At 41.9% G+C, this 16,233-nt stretch overlaps 1 protein-coding gene and 1 pseudogene across 1 annotated transcript in view; one reads left to right on the top strand and one right to left on the bottom strand.

Annotated features, from left to right (window-relative positions):
- Positions 1-15,808, top strand: part of SDC2 (syndecan 2) — a 100,834-nt gene extending 85,026 nt beyond the window's left edge. The window contains exons 2-5 of the mRNA XM_069465476.1: positions 1,636-1,747; positions 9,190-9,323; positions 14,509-14,638; positions 15,533-15,808. Coding sequence (XP_069321577.1) covers positions 1,636-1,747; positions 9,190-9,323; positions 14,509-14,638; positions 15,533-15,696 — 540 coding nt within the window. The 3' untranslated portion in view covers positions 15,697-15,808. The remainder of the gene's footprint in view (positions 1-1,635; positions 1,748-9,189; positions 9,324-14,508; positions 14,639-15,532) is intronic.
- On the bottom strand, positions 13,393-13,491 carry LOC138382075 (U6 spliceosomal RNA; annotated as a pseudogene).
- Positions 15,809-16,233: the final 425 nt, after the last annotated feature.

Genomic DNA, 16,233 nt, shown 5'->3' with positions numbered 1-16,233 from the left:
TAAGAATGGCTTTTAGGTGGGAGCACAAACAGTGGTTCAATCCAAGTGGTGTTTACTGAGCACCTACTATGTGCCAACCACTGTGATTAGGAGAGAGAGGCTCCCCCCTCAGAGAAGCTGAGAGTCTAATAGGGCTCAGATGATGACAGAGCTGTGGAACGAGGGGCTCCTGACACGGTCTGCAAGCTTTGGGAATTACGGTCTGGAATGGTCGAACCAGAGTAATGCATGATGGCCTCAGATTGCAGAGTTAAGCTCTGACCGTTCTAGCAGAAAAGTTCCAGCACACTCTGGGCTTGGGGTAGTCTCCCGATGCCGGTAAGCCAGGCCACTGGAACACCAGTCTCTAAGGTTTCAGTGCTCAGAATCTGCTGGTGTGATAGCTCAGGCGAAATAGATTCCCATACTTTTCTGTCAGTTGGCACGAGGGCCTGGTGGAGAATGTGGGCTGAAACTTGAGAAAATAAAGTGGTACTGTTATGGAGGTGGGACCTGTCTGTCCTCTGAGGAAGGTTCCAATCACAGTGACTGCTGGAACAGAAAGTTTTATTTTAGGAGGAAATTTAATGAAAGCCAACAAAGTAAGGGAAACATGTTTTATGATTTCTGTTAGGAACCAACATTCAATTTGATTTTTAAAAATAGGACAATAATGAATGTCGCCTGTTTCCAAACACAAGCATCGTTTAGAAGCTGCCCGTCTACTTTATTTGTTTCTGGGCTTTTGGGAGATACTGGTGGTAAAATATCAATTTACTAAAAGCATTTTTTCAAAACTTATATCTCTACTCTGTCTCCAGTTCATGCGAGTTCCTCTTTTGGCAGGATTAGGTTGAATTTTAATACTAAACTCTTATTGAAGAGCTAAGAAGCTGTGGAACTGGTATACTTAGTGACTGATCCCTCTCCATATTAAGCGTGTGATTTGCTGTTACCAAGTGCCAGTAATATAAAAAGAATGTGCTCATGTGGGTTTATCTGTATTTGTCATTAAGGCTCTGCTAAGCCAGTGAGCCCTAGAAGCAGGCACGCCGTGGCTTTCACCCACGTCGGGGGAGCCTCACGGGCAATGCTTCTCATGGGGCACCGGGTCTGGCACCAGCACGAACCTGGGCTGTGGCACAGAGCTCTGCGTGGCTGGGGGACCAGGCAGCACTGTCTGTAGCAATAAAGCTCTGAGCCCAGCCAGGCCTGCAAGCATTCACTGGGCCTGGATGGATCCCTGGGTGATTTTTTAACCTAAGCGCTGTAATATCTTTGTATGTATCCCCAAGAAAGTCTTAAGTGTTTTGTGGCCTTTCTAGTAACAGAGTGACCTTGTGACAAAGAGAATACCTACGATGGCTTATAACAGCATTGGGACAGCTGAAACGAGTTTAGTGGAATGTAACGAAATAAGCTCAAGATAGGTTCTTAGATCTCCAAGCTGTCTTCATTCCACTGGTTTAAGCTGCATAGGCTTCCCTCGGTGGCATTATTCTGTGGTCAGCCCTTGATTTAATGCAAGTCGTCAGGGTGTCCTGAGGATAACTATGGTCAATTCTAGTCGCCGCGGTGTAAACCTGAACAGTAAGATAAATAAGCATGCTTGTTAATCTCTTACCATCCTGAATCCGTTGTTTTTTCCTCTCTCAGAGAGCAGAGCTGACGTCTGATAAAGACATGTACCTTGACAACAGCTCCATTGAAGACGCTTCGGGAGTGTATCCTATTGACGATGACGACTATGCTTCTGCGTCTGGCTCAGGTGAGGCCGGCGGCTTCTAAACACTGGACTCCGTTTTACGCACGTGTTTTGCTGTGCTTACTTCAAGGAGACAGGCAGGATGCACAGTGGCTGGGAGTGTGATCTTTGGAGTCAAAGTGCCTGGGTGGGAATTCTGGCCCTCTACTACTTACGCTGTGAGATCTTGGGAATTTGACTGTGTTGAGCCTCAGTTTCCTAATTTGTAAAATGGAAAGTAATACTAGTCCTTACCACACAGGGCTGTTGCGAGGACTCAAAGGAGTTGTCGCATCTAAAGCTCTTAGAGTGATGTGTCAATTATATTATTAAGACTTTCAGGGAGATGTCATGGACACCATCCTTAAATCCCTCAGACACTGGTTTCATAAAACCACCTACCCTATGTTAAAGATTATAGATGAGACCAAGAGTCTACACTTTTTTATTCCCAGTGTGTTGCTCAAAAGTAGGACGGGAAATGTAGCAGCCAGCCAACTAAAACGATTGCATAGTGACATCCTCAGTGGCCTTGGTATATTAGTTATCTATTACCTCTGTAATGCTGCATAACAAACCACCCCAAAACTTAGTGGTGTCAAGCAGCAGTCATTCATTTAACTCATTGTTCTGTAGGTTGGCAATTTAGGCCGGGCTCCTTCACATGTCAGCGGTCAGCTTCAGGCTGGGTAGGCAGCTTTTGGGCTCTCATATCTCTGGGGCAGCTGAGCAGCCTTGGCTCTGGTCTACATGGTCTCTCATCCTCCAGTAGGCCAGCCATTTGTTCACAGGCAGAAGGCGCAGATCCCAAGACAGCCAGTAAAAGTGTGCAAAGCCTCTTGCAGCCAAGGCTTAGAAGTTGGCACAGCATCACTTCTACCACATTTCATTGGTCAAAGCAAGTCAGAGGGACTCCACCTCTTAATGGAAGGAGCTATAAAGTCACATTGCGGAGGCATGAAGGATTCTAGCCACATTTGCAATCTACCTGTGCTAGAAACAGCCCCGAAGAAGCTGAGAAAAAAGGAAGAGCTTGTCCACATTTATGGGCAAGTCAGGAATTTGTGGCTAGCAGCATGCTAGGGAAGTCTTATTCAGACCTCTTTCTTGCTTAGGGTTTTTGTAGATTCAACAGATGGTAAAAGTTATGCTGAATGTAGATTTTTCTGACAATCAGATTTTCCTGGGCTTCAGAATAACCCAGAACAAATGAAAATCAATTGTGTCTTTGGTTGAGATCTAGTCATATAAAAATGAATGTTTTAAGTTGGAAAACAGTAAGTCTGACAAACACAAGAGGTGCTGGCTGACCTAGTAACGATGAGCTTACAATGCAATCCTAATGTAAAAATAACTCTAGTTATTCTTGGGAGAGTGATATATATCACACACGCAGAATGAGTGTGAAAAAAGTTGTTCTCCGTAGCCCACAACTCTATAAATATCTTTCACTCATGGCACCTCTTTTTTCTTTTTAGCACCTCAAAAGTGCTTTGTAACTGTCATCTTCAAAATGTCCCAGGAAGTAATAAATATGGGTGCTTTTTTTGTCCCCATTTCACAGGTCTTAGCATCCAAAAGTTGTTAGGGATCTATAGAGGTTGTCCAAGTCATTTTGTTGACTTCTGCCAAAATTTCCCTTCAGTTTAATTTAAAACAGGTACACGGTCCTACCCTGCGTTTTTCTTTCCATGCAGGCAAAAGAGGGTTGGAGCGGGTCATCTGAAATCCTAAACCCCCTAATCAAATAGATCACACTGAGGCTTAAACTTGGCCCCTGTTGCTTCTGCTGTGGTTCTAGCTATGGGCAGATCACTTCTGTGAAAAAGTAGAATAGCATCATTCTTAACTTTGGAAACCACCTTGTGCTGAGATGAGGATGTTGTTTTTCCACTTAAAGGTAGCAGTACTTGTGACTAAAATCTGTGAAGCACTTACTTTGTGTCAGGCACTATTCCAATCCTTATAACAACCTTGAAAGGATAGATATTATTATTTCCATTTTTCATATGAGAAAACCTGAGGCACAGAGAGATTAAGTAACTTGCTTGAGGTCACACTGTTAGAAAGTAATGGAGCTGGAATAGGGACCAGGGAGTTGGCTCTCTTCCAGGCCTTTGCTGTGCTGTCTCCTTGTATCATAAAACCCCATTCTAGAATTGAGGCCTTGCCTAGCTGATGCCCAGTCCCAGCTGGAAACACCTCAGGTTTTTGGCCAGTGTATCATCTGTCCTAACTCTTATCCAGCTATCCAGTAGAAAAGCAAATGGACTGGAGGAGAAGGGCTAAAGGCCTAAATGGGTCTTCCCAGGTGAGGAGATGAGGCCATGTTATATATGTGGGCTCAAGTATAGGCCTTAGCACATGAAAACCTCCATTAGGCATTTGCACACACCATGTTCTTGGGACACAGAGATGAGAAAGACTTGGTCCCCTATCCTTAGGCGGCCAAGAATCTAACGAGAGAAATGTAAACATGAGCAATAATGATTGTAACACCATGTGTTATACATAACATGGGAAAGTGCTGTACAACAAAAATTTAAGAATTAAATATACGCCTTTGGTAAAGATGGCAGATTTAGCACAACTACCTTCCAGTACCTGACTAAACTGACAATAAAGGATTGGGGCATAAACTCACAAGGGCAAACAAAGCAGTAAAGGAGAAAAAAGCCACAGCATTTTGAAAGCTGGGAAGCAGATGGGCTACTATTAATAGTAACAGGCTTGGCCAACTTGAGAAGGCCAAGTTAGCCAGCAGTGGGCACAGCTAGGAAGCAGCCCAGTGAACACAGCAGAATCCGTGGGGGCCCAGGAATTGGTGGCACCAAGTAGAGGGTGACAGTGGTTCTAAACTCAGAACAATTGGTTGGAAGTCTGTTTAAGTAGCACATAGATCTCTGATTCCTTTCCTCCGTCATGCAGCAAAGGGACTCATGCTCCCCGATCTCAGTGGAAAACTGGAAGTTTGGTATCTGGAGAGGACAAAACACAGGGCCTTTGGACTGGGGTATTTCGGGAACAGATGGGAGAGATAAATTTGTAGATTAAGAGTTATTCAATGTGGAGCTATCCCCGGTTTCTCCCAGTCAGCTCCCAGTACATAGGCAGCCTGTCCTTTACCCTCTGGGTATGGGGCTGGGAGGCCCTCTTCTGGGGCATTGGACCAACTCAACAGAACAACGCAAAGGTAGTGGTATTGGAAGCTCTGCAGCAAAACACAGCTCTGTCTTAACTGATGATGCCCACATCTGGCAAACCTCTCCTGTGTGCTCAGAGCTTCTAATCAGCTTTTCAGTGTTTCCCTCTTAAATGTGAAAAGACACCCAAGACCCCCCAGACATTTAGGAAAAACTTGTAAATGAAAGAGAGAGGCCTTCCCCAAATCAAAAATTGAGAGAGGACAGAAACAAGAAGAGAATTTACAGAAAAACTTATTAAATTCAGAGAGAAAAGAAGCTGCTTTAACAGTGGAACAAGAACAGGATACTATAAAACAGGAACATTCTAAGAGCACAAAAGAGTTCCTGAAGAGTAGAATTGTCCTGACAAAAGTGAAAAACTCATTAGAAGGAGAGAAGATGCAGAGGATATTTATTTGTTCATTGACCACTCACTACATGGGGGACCAAGCACCTTTCTAGGAACACTTCAGTAAATAAAATCTGACAATATTTTCTCTGGTGGTGGGATAATTCTGTTTATTCCTTTATGTATTTTCTGTGTTTCCAAATGTCATTCATGAAAATGTTTTCTTTTTTTTTTTTTTTTTTTTGTTGTTGAGACAGAGTCTCACTTTGTTGCCCAGGCTAGAGTGAGTGCCGTGGCGTCAGCTTAGCTCACAGCAACCTCAGACTCCTCGGCTTAAGCGATCCTACTGCCTCAGCCTCCCGAGTAGCTGGGACTACAGGCATGCGCCACTATGCCCGGCTAATTTTTTTTCTTTATAGATTTTTAGTTGTCCATATAATGTCTTTCCATTTTTAGTAGAGACGAGGTCTCGCTCAGGCTGGTCTCGAACTCCTGACCTTGAGCAATCCACCCGCCTCGGCCTCCCAGAGTGCTAGGATTACAGGCGTGAGCCACCGCGCCCGGCCTTCTTTTTTTTTTTAATAAAATGTGTTTTTATTTTATAAGTTGTCTTAATCCATTCAGGCTGCTGTAACAAAATACTTTAGACTGGGTAATTCATAAATAGCATAAATTTATTGGTTTCAGTTTTGGAGCCTGGGAAGTCAAAGATCAAGGCACCAGCAGATTCGGGGTCTGGTGGGGGCTTGCCCTCTACCTCATACATGGTGCCTTCTTCTCGCGTCCTCACGTGGTGGGAAGGGGCAGACAGGCTCTCAAGCCTCTTTGACAAGGACACTAAGTCCATTCATGAGTGTTCCACCCTCATGACCTAATCACCTCCTAAAGACCCTTCTTAATACTGTCACATTAGGGATTAGGTTTTAACATACATTTTTTTGTTGGATGCCAACATTCAGATCAGAAGTAAAAGAAAGTGTCATTTTTTAAAAAGAAGAAGAGATACAATGAGCAGTGGTAACAGAGAGAGAGTTTCATGATAGATAAAGGAAGGCTTGAGAGAGGGCATGGCATTGATGCTGGAGGTGGTAGTATAAGCAGGAGTCCCCCTGGTGGAAACAGGCTTTGGGGTGGTGTATTTCAGACAGAGAGAACAGTGGGAGCTGAAAGTCAGGGATGAGGGGAGAGGTAATCAGGCTTCTGGGTTGGGCAAGAGGGTTAATCTTTTTAATAAAGATAATGAAAACAGCAGAGCCACCTGAGGCAGATTACTCACCCGTCTCCAACTAAAAAGTGCTAGTTTGCGGGGCCTTTCTACCTTATAAACCACCTCCTCTCTCAGATTCTCCCCATGCCTAGTTTGATGACTCACTCAGATTTGTAACTTTGTGAAACAAGGGAGTCTGAAAGCCCTTAATAGAAATTTTTCATTTCTCATTGAAGTTTTATTCTTTGTAAGAAAATGATTCACTGTAGGAACAAATAAAGCATGTTATATGTAAAAATTGATGCATAATCAGGCAGGCTGATAGAAAAGAGCATCATGATTCTGGAACCATCATTGTTAATGACCCATATTTATATAACATTTTATGTATTCAGAATGCTTTCAAATATATATCTTTCCTGTGAGAAAAAAAAAAAAATATATATATACACACACACCTATATGTGACATACATGCACCCCTATGGGTTAGTTATTATTGTCCCCATTTTAAAGATGAATATACAAAGACTGAAGTGTCACTTGCCCAAGATTACAAAGCTAATAAATACCAGAACCAGTAGTAGGTTGGTTGTTTTCCAAACCTGTATTTATTCCAATATACCCTGCTATTTCTTCTCCATAATAGCGAGTATATATGTTCTGAAGTTAAAGGAGACAGTTGATATATTAAATGAGCCACTGCCATTGCACTGTTTCTAGCATGTTAACTCTTACTTTCTGAACTTATTACATAGATAGAATTCTGTGGAAAATACCCATTTTCTTTGGTTTGAGGAATTTATGGGTATTTATTCATTCATTTTTACCTGAGGAAGCAGGTTAGTTTGAGTTACAGAGTTTGCGTTTGTTTGAGTTGTTACAAATTTGACAAATGATCAACTTAAAAAGAATGTTGTATTTTAATGTCAGAAATTCTCAAATGCTATTCTGGTGAAAAGGCCAAAAAAAAAAAAAAAAAAAAAAAAGGCCCTGGTGGAAAGTTACTTACTGAGCAGATACCAGATCAGAGCCTGTTATGTCTTAGATGCTGTATCAGGCACTCTGGGAGGAAAACAGATGCAATCTCTTAACCTTATGAAGTTTCCAGTTTACACAAATTCACAATTACAAATTTGTGATACATGCAATTAGTGTAAGAAGGGTGATACCATTTAACAGCTAGTTGGGAAGCTGAAGCAGGATTGCTTAAGTGCAAGAGTTCGAGGCTGTGGTGTGCTAGGATTGCACATGTGAATAGACACTACACTCCAGCCTGGGCAACAGAGTAAGACTTTGTCTGTTTAAAAAAATAAAATCAGATGGAAACAATAAAAATCATTTAACGGAAGACTCTGATGTAATATGGAGGGGAGGTCTTCCCCAACATCCGGGAAGGGGGGATTAGGAATTGCTAGGTGAAGACTTCTGCAGAAGGATCAGGGGACCACGGCTGGAGCACAGCAGAGGACAGAGAGAATGATGCCTGAGGGAGCTGCGATGGTGGGCCAGGCCGACCACACAGGCTGGGTTGAGGCATTTCTGTTTATCCCAGGAGCAGTGGGGGCCATTGTAAGAGTTTTAAACAGGGATGATGAGATCATAGACAATTTATGGGCAGTGGACTGGACGGAAAGGGGTCTGTTAGGAGGAAGGCAGGTACAGTGTGGTTCATGGAAAGGTCACGGTGGCTTGCATCATGGTGGTAGCCCTGGAGCTGTAGGAAGGTGTTAGAGTGGAGAGAGCTTTAGAGGGTAAAATTGACAGGACTGGGTCTTGAGTTCAATGTGGAGGGAAGGAAAAGGGAGTCAGAGTTCTGCCATATAGAAACAGAAGTTTCCGGTCCCTGTGAGGTAACATGGGAGAAGACCAGGTTTGTGGAGGGACAGGGAGGAATTGTGAGCTCAGTCGGACAAGTTAGAGGTGTGTTGTAGCTCTAAATCATTCAAATGAAAATGCCAGGTCGTTGGATATATGGGCCTTACTTTGAGTGGGCTGGTGAAAGCTAACGGTGTAAGTTTGGGGTATCTTCTGTATTTAGGTGGTTAATTGAAGCCCAGAGAAAGAGGATATACCAGGAAGGAGATGGCAGTTGATAGCGTCCAGCGGTGCTAGGAAGCTCTGTTAGAGGAAGATGACTCTGAAACATGCCATTGTGTATGGTGATGTGGATGACATTGGTGACCTTAACAGAACAGTGTCAATAGTGTGATGACAGAGAAAATATACCTGAAAGGGAGTCGAGCATGGAGTGGAGAAGATGGTGAGGACAGGAGCTACTGAGCATCCACCCGCCTTGGAAAAATCTGCCAATAAAAAAGGGAGAGAGGTGGTGCTCGCATGCGATAAGGACTCAGCTATGGGAGAGTTTTCCTTTTTTGTACTTTGTTTGTTATGTTCCCAAAATGGGAAATGGAGCGTGTTTCTGTGTAGGCAGGAAGAAATCTTGTCAAGCAGGAGAGATTGAACATGTAAGTGAAAAGAGGGCTAATCGAGAGTATCTGGAATAATATTATAGAAAAAATTGCCAGGCTACCCAGAGACCCCCTGTGAAATCACTTCTTTATTGCAGTGAAGGCCACAGGAAGGCTTGCGCTAGAGTCTGAAGGGGGTAGCGCTTTGAAAGAACGTGGCTGTCAGCATCAACATTAGACAATATTGCCTGCTAATGGAGAAATCCGTGTCGTGATTCACAAAGATCGGCTCATCTTTGCTTATTTTTCCAGGAGCTGATGAGGACGTAGAGAGTCCAGAGCTGACAACATCTCGACCAATTCCAAAGATACCGTTCACTAGTGCTGCTCCAAAAGTGGAAACCGTAACACTGAATATACAGAACAAGATACCTGCGCAGACAAAGGTGTGTTTTGCATTGTATAAATGCCCCTCTCTTCTGATTGTGTACAACAGTCCTTTTAAGATGTCCCTGTTAAAATTGTGTAAAGGCAAATGGTCTTTTCATTATATTGTTGAGTGGCTCCTCCTTACTCTTTATGATCATTTGGGATTTACCCACTTATCACCCAGGCCTAGCTTATGTATGAATATTTTTTACACGGCTCCCTTCTTAAGGAATTTCTTGAGAAACAAAGCCTTGTTTATTTGGCTTAAGTCAAGAACAGTATTTTCACTTTATAGAAAATGTTCTGAGTTTAAACCATTGTGAACTTTACATACACTGAAACGTTATGGAATAAGGAGACTCCGGGTCACATCTTGATGGTAGTAGTCTCAATAAGTCATTTCTTAAAGTCTCCTTAGACCCCACTCTCAGTAATATATAAACTTTGACCTCTTTTAATGGTAATGATGAACCTGAGTGCATCTGCATGTCTTTGTTTTGAGAGCCGACTTATTAAGAATAAGGTCTTTGGCCTTAGAACAGAGCAGCTCCCAGCTAATTAAAACTGTGAGCTCATGATTTTGGCCTGTTAATATTGCAATTAGCTGACAGGCCACTAATAGGTAAACCTTTAAGTTGGAAAATGCATGTTAAAGGCTGGAGAAGGCCTAAGTTTCAAATCCTGGATTCAGTGGAGTTTCTTAGCTTCTGAGCCCATTTCTCGTGGCTCCTTATGATTAAATGTGAGTGCCCGTAGCATGGCACCCGAGACCTAGCAAGCAGTCTGTAAACGTTAATTGAATGTGGTGGAGCAGAAGAGACCAAGCCAATTCACCAAATGAGGGCTGGTCATAACTGCACTGGTAGACTTTGCAGACAATTCAGGGGTAGCATGCTGCTTAAGCTCACTCTTCTGTTGATTGGAAATACAATGCTGCCGGGCATTCGCAGCAGACACGATATGGAAGGCTGTTTCATGAAGGTAGTGACTGGCCTTCTCTGGAGTAGGAAGTACCCCCTTCTGTAGGGAGGCATGCAGGTGGGCTTTTCCTACCCTTATCAGAGTGCCTTTGTTCTTCCTCCTCTTCCTCCATCCTCCCAGTGCACACGGCCAGAATGGTGAATGACAGTTGGATGGGCTTTTGCAGGTGTGGAGCAGCCAGGAGGTCAAGCCCTTTCCAGACTGGTGTGCTGTCTGTATGACTAAGAAGGGTCCATAACTGTTGGTGGCAGATTGGCTTCACAAGCCAGGTCGTAGGAAGGCCAGGAGAAGTACCCCGAGGACTGAGGCAGACGTGCCTAGAATGTGCTGGCTCCATGTGTGGAAGCAGCTCCATCCATCCATGGATAAGTAGGGTGAATAGAAGAAGGGGAGAGACAAAGAGTGCCAGGTGCAGTTGATGGTAGGATGGCTGAACAGCTCAGAGTGTGTGTGGCACCATTAGCTAGCATGGCCGTGGAAAGATGCATTTTGCTTTTACCACATTTTTATTTGACCGCTTCTCATGACTGTATCCCCTTGTAGTCAGGACCATTAGGATTCACTAGCTTGAGGCAAGAAACTCTCCTGGGTGAGTTTTGGCTTTTAGTGATAAAGAGTTGTAGCCTAAGTAAAACATAATTTGATGTAGAGTTCTGGTTTGTTGACAACAGTGGATTGAAAATTGATTTAAGTTTTTTTAAATCGGCTTTAAGGAAGTAATTGCATCAGATCAAGACTTTAAGAAAATAGATGTTTGGCAGAGAAGTCTTAATTTCCTTTAGAAATTAAGGATCCCCAAAACATTCTAATGTTTATATTCCTACTATCATTTGTGTTCAATGTAATAATAGTAAAAAGTTCATCCATTTATGGGAGATTTATTGAGTGCTATTCATTATGTGTCAAACGTTGTCTTAGGCACTGATAATGATAATATTGATAATGAATAACAATAGCAATTAAAATTTCCATTTTGTAGTTTACATGGTACAGCTGAATTAAACAATGCCTAAAGGATACCATTAGTGTAGATTTTGCTTTTGAATGGATCTCACAGTGGCATTATGTCATTGTTATAGCTATTCCATCTAGTTTGTTGTAAATTTATGACTAAAAATTAAATAAAAGACAGAGTTATTTATTTAAGCAGAGCATCACTCATAATCTTCCATTCCATTTCCATGGCATCCAAACAGCCAGACATTGATGTGACAGATCTTAAATTGGCCTTATTTAATCACTCACGCTACCTTTTTGTAAATTCATTTTGCACATAACAGTTAAGGTATTTTAGATTAATTCTATAATGTAGATTGGTTTCTTATTTAAGCCTCTGCTTCCAAACAATAAAACTTTTTGATTTAAAAAATGAATGTTCCCTCCAGTGCAGCTTAAAGCCTGTGCACCTCTCAGGGCAGGGTGGCTCCAGGTCTGTGGAGACCTTCTGTCCCCACGCTCTCAGATCCCTGGAATGCACACTTAGGTCTGCCTGCTGGACAAGAAGCCGAGTCAGAGGGAACTGAAGAGGTCAGCTGTCTTAAAAGACTTTAGGGACTCAAGAGCCCCCAGGTGAAACCATGTGATTAGTAATAATAGTGGGGCAAAGATGATGTGGGTAAGTTCAACTCAGTCTCTAATATTACAGTAGCTACTTATGTCTGGCTCATGTCCCACCAGAACTTGTTTACTTCTCTCCCTAGTTACAAACCTGAGTATTCACCTGTTTGAGATTTTTCTTCCCCTTCCTAGCCTCATAGCAAAGCAGTGCTAATGAGCAGTGGAAAGGTTCCCGATAATCCATTCTCGAACTGTTGAGTTGTCTGTCCCAGTATAGGCAGCCAGTTAGGAAGCATGGAGAAAACTCAGGCAAAATGCTGCCGGTGAGCTTCTCTCTTCTGCTTTACTTTGGAACATGAAGGCCTGGGAAGACTTCATATTTTCTTCTATCACAGTAATATAGAGAAGAGTGAAATTTTGGGTGCATATGTTGCAACAGGGAAAGGATCATTTCTCTATGGATTCTGCCTTTTGTAAACTATGACAGATTGAGGTTTAGGCTGTACAGCATTTCTTGTGGGGTGGGAAAGACAGTCACACTTTATTATAATTTATTAAATACCATCTTCAGTGGATGCCTAGTGTCTGGTCAGAGAGAAGGACCTATTAATCTCACATACCCTGGAGATTAAATGGATCCACCTGGTCTAGCTTGTGGTCCTTCCTAGAAATGAGGGTGACTTTAAGGCAACCCAAGGAGGTGAGGTCCTCTTTTGTCCTTTAACCCTCTAAACTTAAGCAGCAGGCTGCCATTGTGGATGAACTCCAGCTTTCAGAAAACGGTTGCTTTCCTGGGCCGTGGCACATTAGACTCTATGGAGTCCTAATGAAGATGGTTGGATGCTCTTAGGAAGAGTTGTAGAAAGTAGGAATTGTTGTCTACAGTCTTTATAGCTCAATGGAGTCAACAGTGTTTTTCATCAATAGTGTTGGCCAATAAGAATGTCAGCCTGATAAAAGACAACTCATTTGAACTGAACTTCTCTAGCCCTTTGGCCCTTAAAGCCATTAATTGTCTGGAAAACTCTAAATAAACAACAAATAAAAGTCAGTGTCAGCTTCCTTGCCCCAGACCAGTTGAAATAGAATCTCTAGGCATAGGGCTGTTTTTTTCCAGAATATTACAGGAGTACAAACTGTTGGTTACATGAATTACTTTTGTACAGTTTTGTCATAGTTATAAGTGTGTCCGTCACCCAGATAGTGTGTGTTGTACCCGTTAGGTGTGAATTTACCCATCCCCTCCTCCTCCTTCCCACCTGATTGATTTCTGTTGAATTTTGCTACCATATGTGCACATGAGTGCTGATGATTTAGTTCCAATTTAATAGTGAGTACATGTGGTGTTTGTTTTTCCATTCTTGCAATACTTCACTTAGAAGGATGGTCTCCAGTTTCATCTAGGTTGTTACAAAAGGTATTTGTTCACCATTTTTTATGGCTACGTAATACTCTAATATACATAATACCACATTTTATTAATTTATTCATGTATTGATGGGCACTTGGGTTGTTTCCACATCTTTGCGTTTGTGAATTGTGCTGCTAAAGAATATGGAACGCTTCACAAATTTGCATGTCATCCTTGTGCAGGGGCCATGCTAATCCTCTCTGTCATTCCAATTTCCAATCCTCTGTTGTTCCAAGTATATGTGCTGCCAAAGTGAGCATAGAGCCTTTTTTTTTTTTAATACCTTTCAGGTGATGCAGGTTTTCAGGTTTCAGTGTAACCCTACATGATTCACACAAAATGATGCTGAGTGTTAGGCAACAGATAATTTCTGTGTTGGTGCGGTAGACTGTAAAGAGTTCTGGGTTACAGCCAGGTGAAATATCAGAGAGGGCTCATTAAGGAGAAATAGACAGTGGAAGAAGTGAAAAATTTGGACTGGGGATACAAGAACTGCATGAACCAAGGCACAGATGTTAAGAATCAGTTTTGGTAATGAAGAGGCCATGGAGGTGGCCTCGCACGGTTGTCACTGGAGATTAAGTGGTGGACTGGAAAACTGCCCAAGGTGTGCATTTCTGAGATTGACGCAGCAACTTGGGTGTGATGTGCTAACGACCTGGACAAAGCTGTGGACGTGAAAACTCAAGGGAGGAACCTAATGTCATAGTCCAGGGTTCGCTGAAGATGCAAGATTAAGTGGAGAGAAGCATTACAGAGTAAGGCTGGGGGGCTGCTCCCCACAGAGTGGGAACAGGAAGAGCCCAGTTGGACATGAGAAAATGCCTGAAAGGGAGCTGTCATCACAGTGCCCTGTGCAACAAAGAGATGAAGGAGTGGGAAGAATTGGGGCAATGCTGTTGGGTTGGAGCATCCAGATGGAGATGGTGACCTGAAGTCAGAAGAGTGGTGAGGAAGTAGAGAGCTTATGAAATGTCAATGAAAACAACCTAGCCATGTCATTAGTGCTATTATAAACTCACTAACTCTCCATCTTGCCTGCGCATGTGATGGGTGTTACACAAAACCATGAACTACATGGATCCGTCATGGAACTCACCTATTGGTATAAACTTCACACAAAGTGATTATTCCAGTTACTTCCTAAACTGATTCTTTGAAATAAAGGAACTTTTGAATATACTCATGTATTATTTCTTCTTCCCAGCACATTTTTTAAAAATCATGTAATCTTTCCCTTTTCCCCATAACAGTCACCTGAAGAAATTGATAAAGTTCACCTCTCTGACTCAGAAAGGAAAATAGACCCAGCTGAAGAGGATACAAATGTGTATACTGAGAAACACTCAGACAATCTGTTTAAACGAACAGAAGTCCTAGCAGGTGAGTAGCCAGGTAAAAGTCAGGTGGGAGGATGCTTACATGTAGGGCTCTGTTTGTCCAAGTGATAGAGGTATAGCAAAGCTTGCTGTCACCTTTCTACCGAAACAGTCTTCAGGGTCCTTCATTCCACAGTGAGAAGCAAGAGCTTAGGCAGATGTTGTCTTTATTTTCTGCCAGTTCCTTCAGTTTACTCCTCGGCCAGCCAATAGTAGCTTAGAAGAGGAAAGTTGAGATCTGAATTGGTCCAGAACAACTGGGCATAGGGAGATGGTGGGGTGTGAAGATCAATCAGTATTGCTCCAAGTAATCCCTGATTTCAAATTAAATTTAAGAGAAGGAAAAGTTCTTTGGAGTACTGCCCAAGGCTTTAAGAATGTTGTCTTTATTTTAACTTATCTGAAGTGCTAACATTTGATTTTGAAGGGGAAGGTTTGCAAGATCTTTGAACACCTAATCTTTGAAAAGATAATCTCAAATCCAAGATTGGAAAGAAATTTGTGTGCTTTTTTTATGTTTACTCTTAAAAAGTTTAAGTCAGTTATATCATGTTTTATGTTTTTATTGAAAAAGCAATTAGAAGATTAGAATATGAAATTTGAGTACTGAAAAGACAAAAGTGGTTTTAAAGTGTGGAATTAGTTGAGGTTGCAGCCAGATTTTTCTTACTGAGTTTTTTGGGTGATATTATTAATACAATCAAAGAAAGTCTTATACTTTCCTGAGGAATGTAAGATTTGCATAATTACCTGGTTACTTCATTGAATCCAGTTTTTTTAAAATTGACATGTTCAAATTCAGCCTTTTATAAAAGTGTAAATAGGTTGGGCTTGACAAAGCTAATTTCTGCAACCCTTGAATCTCTTCTAAAGTAATCTTCCTTTTGGTGCGTTTCAGCTGTCATTGCTGGCGGAGTTATCGGCTTTCTCTTTGCAATTTTCCTTATCCTGCTGTTGGTGTATCGTATGAGGAAGAAGGACGAAGGAAGCTATGACCTTGGAGAACGCAAACCATCTAGTGCTGCTTATCAGAAGGCACCTACCAAGGAGTTTTATGCGTAAAACTCCGACTTAGTGTCTCTATTTATGAGATCACTGAACTTTTCAAAATAAAGCTTTTGCGTAGAATAATGAAGATCTTTGTTTTTTGTTTTGGTTTTTTTTTTCCATTAAAGAGCCATTCTGGCACTTTAATGATAAAAATACCATTGTATTTAAAACTTTTCCTGTATTTCTTTAGAACAACATAAAATTAAAATTTAACATCTGCAGTGTTCTGTGAATAGCAGTGGCAAAATATTATGTTATAAAAACCCTTGATGTTCATGGAATTGGTTTAAACTTTTATGCGCAAATATGAAATGATTGTTTTTATCCTACGGTTCAAAGATGAAAGCTGTTTCATTTGTGTCAGCATGTCTCAGATTGACCTTGCCAAGTTGGTCGTACTTTGTTAATTTATCTGTTGTCTCCCACTTCTCCTCTGCCCTCCCCTCTTGTGCCCTTAAAAACAAAACCAAACCCTATGCCTTTTGTAGCTGTCATGGTGCAATTTGTCTTTGGAATAATTCAGATAATGGTAATTTAGTGTATATGTGA

This window comes from Eulemur rufifrons, chromosome 3, assembly GCF_041146395.1.
Source record: "Eulemur rufifrons isolate Redbay chromosome 3, OSU_ERuf_1, whole genome shotgun sequence".
Taxonomy (NCBI): domain Eukaryota; kingdom Metazoa; phylum Chordata; class Mammalia; order Primates; family Lemuridae; genus Eulemur; species Eulemur rufifrons.
This window is presented reverse-complemented; position numbering and strand designations above follow the sequence as displayed.